This window comes from Rhinoderma darwinii, chromosome 12, assembly GCF_050947455.1.
Source record: "Rhinoderma darwinii isolate aRhiDar2 chromosome 12, aRhiDar2.hap1, whole genome shotgun sequence".
NCBI lineage: Eukaryota > Metazoa > Chordata > Amphibia > Anura > Rhinodermatidae > Rhinoderma > Rhinoderma darwinii.
The window spans coordinates 12,123,514-12,141,220 of NC_134698.1; the positions used below are offsets into that span (position 1 = coordinate 12,123,514).

General features: G+C 36.4%; 1 protein-coding gene across 1 annotated transcript in view; it reads right to left on the reverse strand.

Moving 5' to 3' along the window:
* Positions 1–17,707, reverse strand: part of LOC142665100 (antigen WC1.1-like) — a 97,463-nt gene that overhangs the window by 30,340 nt on the left and 49,416 nt on the right. The window contains exon 22 of the mRNA XM_075844646.1: positions 1,870–2,178. Within this exon, the coding sequence (XP_075700761.1) occupies positions 1,870–2,178 (309 nt within the window). The remainder of the gene's footprint in view (positions 1–1,869; positions 2,179–17,707) is intronic.

Below are 17,707 nucleotides of genomic sequence, written 5' to 3' on the forward strand. Positions count from 1 at the left end.
ATCTGTATGTTACATATGCATAATTTAACGCACATTCATAGCAGATTTGACGCAAACTTTGCGACAAAATCCGCAGAGGAAATTGTGCAACACGTCTGAACATACCCTTAGAGTTACACCTATTGAGCAAAATTTTAAATTTACAAACACTCTTGCTTGCATCCAAGTGGTCCAAGTTCTTTTTTTATTAGGGTATGTTCACATGACCAAGTTTCAGACGTAATTCGGGCGTTTTACGCCCCGAATTACGTCTGAAAAAACGGCTCCATTATGCCAACAAACATCTGCCCATTACTTTCAATGGGTTTTACGATGTACTGTGCCGACGACCTGTCATTTTACGCGTCGCTGTCAAAAGACGGCGCGTAAAAAGACGGCTCGTCAAAAGAAGTGCAGGACACTTCTTGGGACGTAATTGGAGCCGTTTTTCATTGACTCCATTGAAAAACAGCTCCAATTACGTCCGTAATGGACGCCGCGAAAAATGCGAGTACGAGCAATTACGTCTGAAATTCAGGAGCTGTTTTCGCCTGAAAACAGCTCTGTAATTTCAGACGTATTTGCCGTTATCGTGTGCACATACCCTTACTGTTAGCTTCCTCTGATATTATACAATTTTCTTTGTTTGCTTTAAATCCATGATCTTTTACCAAACATTTTATTTTTTTATATATGTTTTACCTGAATTAATATTATCAATGCACCAATCATTTACATTATGTTTTTTTTCTATGATGATTTATATAATGTATTTATGAGAAATATTTGCAGAACTTCTTGTTTATATTCTTTTTTTTATCAACATTCTCTTTCTTTTTAAATCTTGTATGTACGTCGCTCACTACGCTAACATAATGTCAATTTTTCCGTTTTATATATCTTTAGTACTGAGTTTCTGTTTCCCTTTATAACTGTTCCTTTTTTTTCCCCCCTCTCTATCCCGATTTGGGCCAGTTACTGCCACTCATGACGTGAATTAAAAATGTTTTCCCTCTCTGTATCTTGATTGGGCCCAGTTACTGCTACTCATGATGTATATTTTTTCCCTCCACTCTATCCTAATTGGACCCAGTTACCGCCACTTATGATGTCATCTTTTTTTTCTCTTTCTATCTTGATTGGACTCTACTGCCACTCGTGATGTAATTTCCGTTTTCTTACTTTATATATTTGCCATTCACATTGTTTTGTGATGTGGTCTGATGAAGACGCCTGTTTGGCTTTGAAACTCGTCACCAATACCAATACATGGACTTGCGGGACAGAAACATAATATTCCAGCTTTACAAAGCCTAAGTGGGGACATAATTAACTTGTATAAATATATGAATGTCCCATACATTGCCCAAATATGGTGACAATTTTTTCCATGTAAAATCCCTCAAAAGAGAAGGGGGCACTCCTTCCATCTGGAGAAAAAAAGGTTCAATCTCCAGAGGCGACAAGCCTTCTTTACTGTGAGAACTGTGAATCTATGGAATAGTCACCGCAGGAGCCGTCACAGCAGGGACAGTAGATGGCTTTAAAAAAGGCTTAGGCAATTTCTAAGAACGAAAAAATATCAGCGCCTATGTCAATGTGTAGAATTCTTGTTTCAATGTTGATCCAGTCGGATTGCCACAATCAGAATGCAATTTATCCTTTTTAGGGAAGATCGGTTAAAGCCTTATGGGTAATTTTTCTATTTATTTACTTTTTTCTTTTCAACTTTCTCTGGATCGATAGGGGCAAAACAAATTTCTACAATTTCTCCAATCCCTTGGTTGAACTTGATGGATATAAGTATTTTTTTTAACCGTATTAACTATGTAGCTACGTAACTATGTTCGGTACTAAAAATTTATTTTGGTTTATGAAAGTACCACATACCTTTGCACTGAATGGCAGGGGGATGTTGCTTGGTACAGTTTCCCATGATTTCAGGTTTTCTGGAACAGTCCAATAATCTGGACTCATTGCCAACACAATGGATTTGTTCTGTCCATATTGTTTTAGACTTTCTTGTGTAATTCACTAATGTTGGAACTGCCTGTCCACATTGAAGTTCTTTGCAAATGACATTGGCTGCTCGTAGTTCTGGGTCAATCTCACAGACAGAACCCCAAGTGTCTCCATGTTGAGCTTCTAAATGACCTGAACATTCGTTGGGTCCACCAACCAATCTGTATTCTCTATAAGCTGAAGAAATATAAAATCTCAACGAACATATTAAAAGGCGCTGAAGGTATTTTTTTTATTTTTATTTTCAAATATATTTTTATTGGTTTTTAATGCAAAAAACAAAGCATCATAAAAAAATAGGATCTAGTTAACATATCATCATGACATCAAGGACAAAAATCTTAGATGAATGATATACAATAGGTAAACAATCTAAACATATTATAAGGGGCAGTTTACACGTTGCGTAAATACTGTGGATTTTCCGCAAAGGGAATTTGTTGCGGAAAATCTGCAGCATAATACAGTAGCAGAAAAGTGGATGAGATACAACAAATCTCATCCACCCGCTGCGTAAATACTGAGCGGGAAAAAACGCTCGGAAATTTACATGCGCTGCAGAATTTTATTCCCTCAGCATGTCAATATATTTGCGTAAACGCTGCTTATTTGTTCCAGGTTTTCCCCCCATTGAATTCAATTTGGAGGTACAACCCGCAACAAATAGGATTTGTTGCATTTTGCGCGGCAGAATCACAGTTCCACCGCAAAAACGCAACCCAGAAAAAAAATTGTAATCTTATACTTACCCGGAAGTCTGTGTTTCTTCCTCCAGTCTGGCCTCCTGTGAGGATGTTTTGTCCCATGCGAACGCCACTGCAGCCAATAACAGACGTCATCCCAGGAGGCTGGCCTGTAAGCAGGCCGGCTAAATGCTGCACTTTTCTGCAGCGGACATTCCCGGGAGAAAAACTGCACTGCAGTTTGGTGCGGTTTTTCACCCAGAATTCCTTGCGGTCATCGGGGTGCATACGCAGTGTAACTTTACGCAGTGTATATGCCCTGTGTGAACTCAGCCTTAGAAAGGAACTTAGGGTGTAATGATGGGGGTATGTCTGATTGACTTAAAATGATAGACATAATAAGGTTCATCAGGGAACAAAACTAGTAGTCAAAAATAAATAGTCAAAATTCAATACTTGTAAGACATAATGCAACAGAGCTGGATGTATAAAGTCCTACTGGTTCAAGATTATCAGCAACGTACAACGCAACGGCAAATGAAAACCAATGTATCATGTGGGTAGGGGTGCTCACAACCCAGGTTACCATATGTAGGACAGAGGAGGAGAAGATAACCGCATCAATTCACAGGGAAGCTCTCCAGTCTAGTTCAGTCCTGTAATCCCTCATTGCAGACCATGATGATAGTGCATGTGATAGTCCAGGTACACTAGATATGTAACCTGCTATTTCCTGCGCAAAGTCCATACCACTGTAAGGGGCATTTTCCGGTAAAAATCACAAATTCCCTTGGACTCTGCCCACGAGTTTAGCCCAAAGCCAAATCTCATAGTGATACAGTAGGCCCATGCTCCAGTCCATATGCCTGACTGTAACAGCTCCAAATCCCCTATATAAACATAGAGTTAAATCATTTTAACTTAGTTTAAGAGGACCTGTCACCTCTCCTAACATGTCTATTTTAGTAAATACTTGTATGCCCCATGAAATAACAATTTTGAAATTTTTCTTAGAATTCTGCATTGTGTCGTTCCTCTGTCATTCCTCTTAGAAATGTATGAATAAATGGAAAACTGGGTGTCATCCTTCCCCTTGTCAAAGGAGAATGTTCCTACACAGTCTCACTGTCAGAACTGATTGGACACTGTCGGTTCACAATATTGGGAGGACCCACTTCCAAATTGTAACATTAAAGTTGTAAACTAATTCATACATTTCTAGGAGGAATAACAGAGGAACGGTGCAGCGTAGTTTTAAGAATGGAGGTTCCAGAATCTTTATTTTACGAGGAATGCACATATTTATTACAATAGACATATCAGGAGAGGTGACAGGTCCTCTTTAACACTTTACCTTGGCAGCCAGTTTTCATTTTTTCATTTACATTTTTCCCATCCACCTTCCAAAAGCCATAAAATTAATTTTTTTTCATCGATATAGCATAAGACGGCTTTATTTTAAAGGAAAAGTTGTTTTTTCATGTCACTATTTACTGTACCAAATAATATACTAAGTGTAGCGTCCATGGCCACGGACCGTCAGGCTTACTCACCCCCTGGCGGCTGCAGCCATGCATCCGTGAGCGCTGGCTCGCATCTCCTTCCCAGGAGATGCTAGCGCTCACTTTCGCTCCAGTCCGCTTTGTCCCGTAGGGTGCACGTGAATGCTCGTGCCCGGACTTAAAGTGCCAGCGAGCGCACAAATGGAATCATCATTATCAACTGCCCATGATTCCCTGGACTATAAAAAGGGCCCTGCCCTTCTGATCCTTGCCTGAGCATTGTTAGTTTATCCCATGTTAGTCTTGCAAATGGTCCCTTAGTGTTATCCCGCTCAGTGTCATCTTCCACGTCCAGTATGATCTGTGCAACCTGCGGCACCTGCTGTCATCTGCCATGTCTGGCGCAACCTGCTCCACCCACCTCCATCTGTGCCAAAGCCTCGGCTACTGTCTGGACTATTCAAGTACCCTAGTGCAGTACTTTGTATTACTGGGGTGCTCTGTTGTTTGGCCAGCTGCCTCCCCGCTATGGCGGTACGGCCTAGTGGGTCCACATACCCACAGACCGTGACACTAAGCAACCGGGAAAAAAACTTTGTTGGATGGAATGGGATAAAAACTGGGATTCCTCCATTGTTCGTTTTAACAGCGTTTAGCGTGCGGTAAAAACAACATGTTAACTTTATTCTGCGGGTCAATCCGATTACGGCAATACCAAATTGATATTGTTTTTTTTCATGATGTACTAGTTTTACAAAGAAAAAAATAGTTTTGCGTTGCCATATTCTAAGAGCCGTAACTTTTTTCTTTTTTTTTTTGTCGATGGAGCGGTATAAGGGCTTGATTTTTGCGGGGCAAGCTGTCGTTTTTTGTTAGTAACATTTTAGGGTACATATGACCTTTTGATCACTATTTAGTCCATTTTATGTGGGAGAAAAGATGACCAAAAAACAGCAATTCTGGCTTTTTCATTTTTTTTACTGCGCTAACCGTGCAGGTTAAATAATGTTTTATTGTAATAGTTTGGACTTTTAGGCCTTGTTCCCATCTGCATTGGAGGCTCTGTATGGGGCCTCTGTCGCAGATACGGCTGAAATTGCCAGAGACAATAACGCAGCATGCTGCGCTATCATCTCCAGTAAAACCATGGATACCCTGACGGAAAGCCGATGGAACCCATTAAAGTCAGTGGGTTCTGTCGGCCGCCGGTGGTGTCCATCGTACAAAGGAACAGAAGGAGCAGAACAACGGCATGTCACAATGCAGTTGTGAACCCAGACTAACAGACGTGGTGATACCAGTTATGTTCATTTTGTTAGTTTTTTTACATTTTGTGGGAAAATGGCAAAAAAATAATTTTTGGGTGAAGTTTTAAATACAGTTTTTTAAAAAAAATAAATATAATTATCAACTGTGACATTATCTACGGGTGGGTGTGGGGCAGTATCTACAGAGGACACTGTGGCAGTATCTACAGAGGGCACTGTGGCATTATCTACAGAGGGCACTGTGGCAGTATCTATAGAGGGCACTGTGGCAGTATCTATAGAAGGCTCTGTGGCACTATCTAAAAAGGGGCTGCCCAATCGTTACATTCGTGTGTCTGCCAAATGCTGCCAACTGAGCCGCCAGACTGCGTTTAGCGACACTTAAACTGGAAAACTGGATTGTTAAAATAAGCACGTGGAGAAAACTCGCACATTTCCAATATGTTTAACACGTTAGTGACCGCCAATACGCCTTTTCACGGCGGCCACTAATGGGCATTATTCTGATGCATAAGCCTTTTCACAGAGCTGCATCATAATAAATAAACAGAGCAGGGAGCCGGTAAATCTCCCTGCTCTCAGATGCCAGAGGTAGCTGAGGGCCGGGGGCGTCCCTGCTCGAACGTGTGAGATCGATATAAGTATCGATTTCACCCGTTTAACCCCTCAGATGCGGCACTCAATAGCGTGCGCCGCATCTGAGTGGTTTGGGAGAGAGAGAAGGAGCTCCCTCTCATCCCACTGACACCCGGCGATAAGATCGCCGAGTGTCTGTGTCTCAGATGGCAGCCGGGGGCCTAATAAAGGCCCCCAGGTCTGCCTGTAGTAAATGCCTGCTAGGCTATGCCAGAGGCATGTCCTAGCAGTTGCCTGTCCGTTTTAAGTGGACTGGCAGTAATACAATGCAATACAAAAGTATTGCAGTGTATTATAATAGCGATCGGAGGATCGCATGTTAAAGTCCCCTAGTGGGACTAGTAAAAAAGTAAAAAAAAAGTTTAATAAAGTTAATTAAAAAAAATTTGAAAAAAAAAGGACAAACCCCACTTTTTCCCCCTTACAAACTGCTTTAATATTAAAAAAACAAAATAAAACAAAAACGTTACACATATTTGGTATCGCCGCGTCCGTAACGACCCCGACTATAAAGCTATTACATTATTTAACCCGCACGGTGAACGCCATAAAAAATAAAATAAAAAACAATGGAAAAATTGCTGTTTTCTGTGAATCCTGGAAATGTGATAAAAAGTGATTAAAAAGTCGCATCTACTCCAAAATGGTACCAATAAAAACTACAAGTCGTCCCGCAAAAAAAGCCCTCATACAACTGCATCAGCGGAACAATAAAAAAGTTATGGCTCTTCAAATATGGAGCTCTTGGAATGCGACGATGGAAAAACTTAAAAAATGGCTTGGTCATTAAGGTTTAAAATAGGCTGGTCATTAAGGGGTTAAACCTAGCAGTATTATTATTGTAATGTAGTACTGTTCTAGTAATGTAGTAGTATTATTATAGTTATCTAGCATTATTATAGTAATGTAGTATTGTTATAGTAATGTAGTAGTAGTATTATAGCAATGTAGTATGAGGGCAAGGCAAGACGTGGAGTATTTCTGCCGACACTGTCCGCATCAATGCTGCACATAATCTGCGTTGCAGATTTTGTTGCGGCTTTGCCTAAAATGTGCAGTAAATTGATGCGGATTAGCCGTTGCGTATTCAGGTGAAGAGTACTTCCTGCTGTCTTTTAAAACATTTCATCTCAGTCTGGCTATAGACCTCGAAACACATAGGTCCAGCCAGAATGAAGAAATATCCTTTTCGTAAAAGCAATCCGCAACGCAAAACACATAACATCTGCGGATTTCATTGCGGAATTTTGAATCTCCATTGAAGTCAATGGAGAAATTCCGCAATGAGTCCGCAACAAGTCCGCAACAGCCAGTGTATGCTGCGGACACCAAATTCCGCACCGCAGCCTATGCTCCGCAGCCGAGTTTTCCGTCACGTGTGCACAAACCTAACTAAAAAGGTGTGGAAACCAATGGAGAAAATGCTGCAGCGGAATTCCAGAGCAATTCCACCACGTCTGGCCATGCCCTTATAGTAATATAGTATTATAGTAATGTAGTATTATTATAGTAATGTAGTATTATAGTAATGTAGTATTATTATAGTAATGTAGTATTGTTTTATTAATCTAGTAATGTTATAGTAATGTAGTCTTGTTATAGTAATGTAGTATTATAGTAATGTATTATTGTTATAGTAATGTAGTAGTATTATAGTAATGTAGTATTGTTATAGTAATGTAGTATTAGTGTAGTAATGTAGTATTATAGTAATGTAGTATTATTATAGTAGTGTAATATTGTTATAGTAATGTAGTATTATTACAGTAATATAGTATTGTTATAGTATTGTAGTATTATTATAGTAATGTTGTATTATAGTAATGTTGTATTATAGTAATGTAGCACTGTTATAGTAATGTAGTATTATTATAGTAATGTAGAATTATTATAGTAATGTGGTACTTTTATAGTAATGTAGTATTGTTTTAGTAATGTATTATAATTATAGTAATGTAGTATTGTTAAAGTAATCTAGTACTGTTATAGTAATCTACTATTATAGTAATGTAGTATTATTATAGTAATGTAGTATTGTTATAGTAATGTACAATTATTATAGTAATGTAGTATTGTTATAGTAGTGTCGTTTTATTATAGGAATGTAGTATTATTACTATTACTATTATTATAGTAATGTAGTATTGTTATAGTAATGTAGTATTATTATAATAATGTAGTATTGTTATAGTAATGCAGTATTATTATAATAATGTAGCATTGTTATAGTAGTGTAGTATTATTATAGTAATGTAGTACTGTTATAGTAATGTAGTATTATTATAGTAATGTAGTATTATTATAGTAATGTAGTACTGTTAGAGTAATGTAGTATTATTATAGTAATGTAGTAGTATTGTATTAATGTAGTATTATGTAATGTAGTATTATTATAGTAATGTAGTAGTGTTATAGTAATGTAGTATTATAGTAATGTAGTATTATTATAGTAATGTAGTAGTATTATAGTAATGTAGTATTATTATAGTAATGTAGTAGTATTATAGTAATGTAGTATTATTGTAGTAATGTAGTATTATTGTAGTAATGTAGTATTATTATAGTAATGTAGTATTATTGTAGTAATGTAGTATTATTATAGTAATGTAGTATTATTGTAGTAATGTAGTATTATTATAGTAATGTAGTAGTATTATAGTAATGTAGTATTATTGTAGTAATGTAGTATTATTATAGTAATGTAGTATTATTGTAGTAATGTAGTATTATTATAGTAATGTAGTATTATTGTAGTAATGTATTATTATTATTATAGTAATGTAGTAATATTATAGTAATGTAGTATTGTTATAGTAATGTAGTAGTATTATAGTAATGTAGTATTGTTATAGTAATGTAGTATTATTGTAGTAATGTAGTATTATTGTAGTAATGTAGTATTATTATAGTAATGTAGTAATATTATAGTAATGTAGTATTGTTATAGTAATGTAGTATTAGTGTAGTAATGTAGTATTATAGTAATGTAGTATTATTATAGTAATGTAGTATTATTATAGTAATGTAGTATTGTTATAGTAATGTAGTAATATTATAGTAATGTAGTATTATTATAGTAATGTAGTATTGTTATAGTAATGTAGTATTATTATAGTAATGTAGTATTATTGTAGTAATGTAGTATTGTTATAGTAATGTAGTATTATTGTAGTAATGTAGTATTATTGTAGTAATGTAGTATTGTTATAGTAATGTAGTGTTATAGTAATGTAGTATTGTTATAGTAATGTAGTATTATAGTAATGTAGTATTATAGTAATGTAGTATTGTTATAGTAATGTAGTATTATAGTAATGTAGTATTGTTATAGTAATGTAGTAGTATTATAGTAATGTAATATTGTTATAGTAGTGTAGTATTATTATAGTAATGTAATATTGTTATAGTAATGTAGTATTATTATAGTAATGTAGTATTGTTATAGTAATGTAGTAATATTATAGTAATGTAGTATTGTTATAGTAATGTAGTAATATTATAGTAATGTACTATTGTTATAGTAATGTAGTGATATTATAGTAATGTATTATCATAGTAATGTAGTATTATAGTAATGTAGTATTGTTATAGTAATGTAGTGTTATAGTAATGTAGTATTGTTATAGTAATGTAGTATCATTATAGTAATGTAGTATTATTATAGTAATGTAGTATTGTTATAGTAATGTAGTATTATAGTAATGTAGTATTATAGTAATGTAGTATTGTTATAGTAATGTAGTATTATAGTAATGTAGTATTGTTATAGTAATGTAGTAGTATTATAGTAATGTAATATTGTTATAGTAGTGTAGTATTATTATAGTAATGTAATATTGTTATAGTAATGTAGTATTATTATAGTAATGTAGTATTGTTATAGTAATGTAGTAATATTATAGTAATGTAGTATTGTTATAGTAATGTAGTAATATTATAGTAATGTACTATTGTTATAGTAATGTAGTGATATTATAGTAATGTATTATCATAGTAATGTAGTATTATAGTAATGTAGTATTGTTATAGTAATGTAATATTGTTATAGTAGTGTAGTATTATTATAGTAATGTAATATTGTTATAGTAATGTAGTATTATTATAGTAATGTAGTATTGTTATAGTAATGTAGTAATATTATAGTAATGTAGTATTGTTATAGTAATGTAGTAATATTATAGTAATGTACTATTGTTATAGTAATGTAGTGATATTATAGTAATGTATTATCATAGTAATGTAGTATTATAGTAATGTAGTATTGTTATAGTAATGTAGTGTTATAGTAATGTAGTATTGTTATAGTAATGTAGTATCATTATAGTAATGTAGTATTATTATAGTAATGTAGTATTGTTATAGTAATGTAGTATTATTGTAGTAATGTAGTATTATAGTAATGTAGTATTATTATAGTAATGTAGTATTATAGTAATGTAGTATTGTTATAGTAATGTAGTATCATTATAGTAATGTAGTATTATTATAGTAATGTAGTATTGTTATAGTAATGTAGTATTATTGTAGTAATGTAGTATTATTATAGTAATGTAGTATTATTATAGTAATGTAGTACTGTTATAGGATCTAACACTTTTAAAAACTATCCCTAAACATTTTAAATTGTGCCATGGGGGAGACCCCAAAAGTTTTAGGGTTAGGGGAATTGATAGGGTGCACTGTGGTGTCAGAGGTGGAGATGCGAAGACTTTGTTAGCCCAAAAGGAATGTATAAGGATTACGATTCTGGGTACCATGACCCCTCTGGGTCTAAATGAAAAACTAAGTTTTGCAGCTTTCCTTTGATGTCTCTACCTATTTTATTATTCTTTTAATGTCTCGTATCTTATCTTGATAATAAAGTGCTCTTTGTTTTTTATTCATGTCTTTACCCAGATTTGGACATTACCCTAATCTTTGTTTGGCCCTCACGAATATATATTCGCATTACTGTATGGACTCAGGGATGAGTCTGAAGAGAACAAGGCGATAATGTCATTATGTTATTATATTGTCTTTTCCCATTCTAGTGTTTTTTATGCAATTTGTATCTTTGTCTTGCTGGATAAATGTAATCCACACTAGTGGTTGTATTTTATTATCGTGGCAATTATTTTATTCTATTTACCTTTTTTGGAGTATTATTTCACACTTTAACTATTATGTATTTCATATTTATTTGTATTTAATATTTTCGTGCCTCTTTTTTCTTTTTGGCACCATAACACTTTATATATTGCGTACTATGTATTGCCTTATTCACTTTCTTATATGATTTACTATTTAATGTTAAATTGGTTATTTGGCATCACTATTTTGAAGTAATGCAACTAATTTTATATATATATACATATCGACACATTTTTTTGTCATTTCTTAACTTATTTTTCATCTTTTTCTCTCTCAGTCACCTTTTTAATACTCTCTGTCTATTAATATTTTTTAGCCTTGCTGTGCCTTAATTTCTCCACAAGAGGGCACAAATACACTGTGCTCGATATTTATACATTTCATTACATATTTACAGACGTTAATTACACTCTGTACATTAATCTGAATTGGGCTCTATATAATCTGACATTTACTTACGCCTTGCATCGGTGCTGGGTTTGCGCGTGAGTAGTGATGAGGTATGCTGACTTCCCTCGCCGGCCGTCAGCTTTCGCTCTATGCGCCTGCGCTGTCTCCCTGGTGACGCGTCCTGGGATTCGTGCATGCGCTGATGAGCGATGACGCCCGGCGGCGGTAGTCTCGCGTCCCTATGTAAAATCACGCTCATGCGCCATGACGACCAGCACGGATTGACCATCAACACACCACATGACCACCATGGTTTAAGATTTAAATGGGGTACTGACATGGTAACAGCACCCCTTGAAAAAGCCACAGGCCGAAACACGCGTCGGGGCGCTACCTCACTTTCCGGGTTAAGCTATCACGCCACTGAGCTTGGATAAGCATACCATCGAGGTTCCGTCGGGTCTTATATATAGTCACTGCACCGTTTATTTTTACCAGATGTAAGTTTATATTCTGAACTGTCTCACTTCGCTCTTTCTGTCCTGACAAATACCTATCTATGTGGATATATTCCTGAATTGGAACATAACCACTGCATGACTCCCTATGCCATACATTGTGTGTACATATATTTGCTTATTGTACATGTAAACGCTGACCTAGGAACAGACGTGTTTTAGATTCTCATTTTCTGTTAACAATAAAGATATATTTTCCAATACCTGATAGTTATGGACTCTTTTCCTCTAGTATGTATATGTTATAGTAATGTAGTATTATTATAGTAATGTAGCATTATTATAGTAATGTAGAATTATCGTAATGTAGTACTGTTATAGTAATGTAGTAGTATTATATTAATGTAGTATTAGGGCATGACCAGACGTGGCGGAATTGCTCTGGAATTCCGCAGCGGACAGTCCGCTGCTGAAATACGCAGCGTACACGTTTCTCCATTGCTTTCCACAGCTTTTTAGTTAGGTTCATTTACACGTTGCGGATAATTCCGCTGCGGAGCATAGGCTGCGGTGCGGAATTTGGTGTCCGCAGCGTACACTGGCTGTTGCGGATGTGTAGCGGACTTGTTGCGGACTCATTGCGGAATTTCTCCATTGACTTCAATGGAAGTCAAAATTCCGCAATGAAGTCCGCAGATGTTATGTGTGCTGCGGAGCGTATTGGTTTTACGAACATGATAGTTCTTCATTCTGGCTGGACCTATGTATTTCTAGGTCTACAGCCAGACTGAGGAAGTCAATGGGGCTCCCGTATTTACGGTTGACTACGTGTGTGCACCCGTAATTACGGCAGCGTTGCTAGGCGACGTCAGTAAATAGTCACTGTCCAGGGTGCTGAAAGAGTTAAGCGATCGGCAGTAACTGTTTCTGCACCCTGGACAGTGACTACCGATCACAATATACATCAACCTGTATAAAAAATAGAAGTTCATACTTACCGAGAACTCCCTGCTTCTGTCTCCAGTCCGGCCTCCCGGGATGACATTTCAGTCCAAGTGACGGCTGCAGCCAATCACAGGCTGCAGCGGTCACATGGACTGCCGCGTCATCCAGGGAGGTCGGGCTGGATGTCAAGAGAGGGACACGTCACCAAGGCAACGGCCTGGTAAGTATGAATTTCTGTTACTTTTAATAGTGAAAGGGCTGTCCCTTCTCTCTATCCTGCACTGATAGAGAGAAGGGAAGTACTTTCACCTCAATACGCAACGGCTAGTCCGCATCAATTTAATGCCCATTTTAGGCAGAGCCGCAACAGAATCTGCAACGTAGATTATGTGCGGCATTGATGCGGACAGTGGCGGAAGAAATACGCCATGTCTGGTCATGGCCATATAGTATCATTCAACTGGTCCTTTAAGCTGTTGTGCTCCGCTTTGGAGGACTTGGCAACGACAGCCGTGTCATGCAGAGAAGGACGTTGGCTTTGGCAGTGAGCAGATGGAGAGTTTTATTGCTTGAGTGGTTGAAAATATTGTGGTGTGAACAGGGACTTTATGGATTTTTGTTTTACCAAAGCTCAAAAAGTTGTTATATTCTCCATTGGATGCCATATTAAAGAGGCATTATACCCTAGAAGCATTGCTCATATAGGAAAATATCTTCATAATACGGTGCCATATGGAGCCATCCTATGGCGACACATGGGGTGTACACAGCTCCAAAAAGCTCAAGGACAAAAGCACATGAACTCTGTGGGCCTCTAGTAGATATTTGGGAAGAAACAGATACTATTGAAACAGTTCTTGAAGTTCAAAAAAACAAAAGGAAAACTAGAAGAGATATTCATCAACAAGTTTATGCCTTATTTCTTTCCATTAAAGTTGTAAAATTCACTCTGTCTTACCTGAACATATCACTCCGGTCATATCATCAGGTCGGAATACGTAATGGACCGTTTCATGTTTGCATTGTGATAAATATAACTCTTCTCCTGTACAGTTGACATTTTTATATAAAACCCGCCTTAATTGTAGTCCAAATTTATCTGAGCTGATCACAGCATTATTTACATTCGGGGTGATACAACCGAGCTGTCGGCAAACCACCATACCAAAATTCTTAGCGCTATAATTGCTGTGCACTCCTCCCCACTCTCCTCTGTATTTCACTTCCACTCTTCCTGTACAGTTGTTGACTCCCCCAGTGAGCCTCAAATCTATACAACAAAAAGAAAGATATTTTTTATATATATATATATATATATATATATATATATATATATATATATAGATATATATAGATATGTACACATATATATATATATATATATATATATATATATATATATGTGTATATATATATATATATACACATATATATAAAATAAATAAACATGTTAATACATAAAACAATAAATTACTATTATAATGGATAATAATAAGACTTAACCTTAGGCACATGGCCTGTACTGATGATGTAAGCAGCTCAGAGATAGATCGGACCAATTCACCTTGACTTGGCTAAATACAGTTCTTCTCTACTACCTCGGTTGCAACTCCTGGCCTGTCCTTATCACCTGACCTAGTGCCATGGTTAGACTTTATACAGAGCAAACAAACATAGACCAAGGTATCTGGGGGCACCTTTATTTAAATACTAATACTAAATTGGCATTGGCAAAATATTTTTTATGAATTGTGAACATATAAAACAGACTAAGCCTTTTAGTTTTCTCCTTTTATAACTTTTGTGATGACGTCATGAGGTTAGACGATTCGATGGACCAATCCTATCTTCAGATAGTAACCAAGCCCATCTACAGGACTGATGGGCAGATTTCTAGGCTAATAGGGAAGCCGATAGAGTTAGTCAATAGAGAGTCTGTGCGAGCGCATACGCATTTGTTATGAAAAAGATGATACTATGTTGCGAGTGCCGATTCCGGTCCACTGCACATGTCATAGGACTTAGTCCCAAAAGAGACGTCTATTGACAATGCCAGCTACTGTGCGGACACAGGCTGTTAACATATACCAACGGAGAAGGAAATAACAAGATTGTAAATATCTCAGGGCTAATTCTAAGTAGATTGTAAGTATTTTTGTTAAACAATATATATATTTTTCAAACAGAAATCAACCATTCGAAAAATAACTTTGTTGGGAGCAGAGCTGTAATATTAACAGCCTTCTAGTAATTCGGATGAAAATTTGTCTTAAGATCTATTGGTTAGTCACAGAAGTGATTACATCTCACAAAACTAAAAACAAATAGTGGATTTTCCCTTGGACCTAGAGTAAAAGCAATACAATGGGGAAAAACAAAAATGTAAGCACCTATGAGGATTAGAAGGTTCAATATCCATATATCAATGGGTTATCAAAATTCTTAATTCGCTATGCAAATCTGTCATAGTGAATGAAGGATAAATGCTATCATAAAAAAGCCAAATACAGGGACATTAGGATCCTTCTATCAGAGAAAAGGCATAAAAGTGAAGCCTTCATTAAGACCATCAGGGGTTAGACTCCACAGCCGATGAATCCATCATGTTTCGACTTTTGACTCGCTACGACTGTTTCAAATCTGTGTTTCTGGAAAAGTCTGAAGGCTTGTGTTTTCTTTCCCATAAGCCTAAAGGTTAGGTAAACCCTTCTTTGCAGTGGCGTTTGGCTAGGCTACTACCCACTCTTCCCAGGGAGCTCAAAATTCTAGGTTTGACTCCCCCAGAAGGAGGGGCTAGGTTGCAGATAGGTGAGAAATCTGATGCCCACACACACCCTAGGAGGAATACCCATAGGTATCCAAGCCATGAGAAATCCTTGTGACACACAAAACATGGAGTGAGAAAAAACTTAAATAAATAAGGATTTGTGCAGTCTCATGACGGCCCCGATATTGGTATTAGCTTGGTCACGACCTGGGGATCCCACTGGGAGAGTCAATACCTCCATGAAGGAGTTAAGGGAAAAATCAGGTAGATACCTTAGACTCTGCACCTTGGATTAACCAGTGCCAAACTATCAAATTCCTGCATATAAATATATATATGTAAAGTTTTCATTCTGTAATTTAAAACTTTAACTAAAAATAAATTAAGAATACTATGAATTTAGTTAGTTTAGGAAAACTGAAAATCCATGTTCAGTTTTCTCCCTCTAGTGGCAGGCTTGTGCTGCAGAAACAGACCTGCTTAAACACTTTAATCTAGTTAGTCTCCCTATCGTAGCTAAAACCATACCCATGTGTATGTAATAGGGTAATCTAAGGGTATGCTCACATTTGTCATATACGCTGCAGAAATTCCAACCGAAAAACTCATCTGCACGCTGCGGAAAACTTTTGAATATGGACATAAATTTTGCATAAATTGACCTGCAGTGCGGATTATAAATCTCAAACATGTCAATTTATGTTGCGGAATGGTTGTGCATTTGTTGCAGAATTTCCCCATTAAGTTCAATGGGGAAGTCAAATTCAGCAACAACTGCTAATTTTTGTACAATTTTCTGTGGTTACGCTACCTATTTGCAGCAAATTCTGCAGTTTCAGAAAAAAAAAGGTTTTCATAGTTCGAAAAAAATAAATAAAGACTTTACTCACCTTACCTAAAGTTTCCATGGTAACACATCCCTGCAGCCAATCACAGGCTGGAAAGGTCACATGTGATGAAACGTTATCATAGGAGGCCGGCTGTAAAGAAAGCAGCCGGGGGAGAAGGGACAGATTTGCTATGCTAGCGCCAGAAGAGGTGAGTATAGGCCTTTTTTTTCTTCCGTTTTGCCTGGGCTATTTTTATATTTCTTTATCAATTTGCTGTCCGCAGTTACTGATCTTACTTTTGACTGACTATTATTAAGTCTTTTGATCCACTTGCTGTTTACTAAGCTATGCATACCACTCCTATTGCTACATTCAACTACACTGATGACCGAATTCTAGCCAATTATATTCAGAAATTAAAGGAGTTTTCCCATAATTAATAAAAAATTAGAAAAGAAAAATATATAATATAGTGCATGACAATCTTTTTCTAACAGCTGGAATCAGCCCTGTATCTTACATGGATCCAGAGATCTTCCCATTCATTGCTCCAATTGCTCTGCTATTGTTCTTCAGGCTGGTAGATCAGGGGGCGTGTCCTTTCTGCTGCAGAGTAGTCATTTTCTATTGGCTGGTGGCAATTGGAGAGTTGAACTGAGCATGTGCATCCTCCCTTATTTAGCTTAGTAGCAGGACATGCACATTATTGTACAGATTGAACACCAATATCTCACAACTGGCGCATTTTTGTAACATAAGGTAGATTACAAAACAAATTCATTTTTAATGCTGAAATATATTGCAATAACATTTAAGAGTGGGACAACTCCTTTAAGTCTGGGCAGAACTACCTTCCACCCTAATGCTTGGGTCAGCAGATACTAGTGACCTAATCTGTAGTCTCTACGAAAAGGATCTTATAGATGGACTTTCTGATACGTCGGGCACCTCTTTATTCCTTTTTTTAAACTTTTACTTGCGGCTCAGGGCAGTAAGAAAGGCTTTATCTGTATCTTATACGCATTGTCCTATATATAGAGCACAAATATATTACCCAGTAACCATTAGACCGGTGCTATAAGCGATTGGTGTATTTT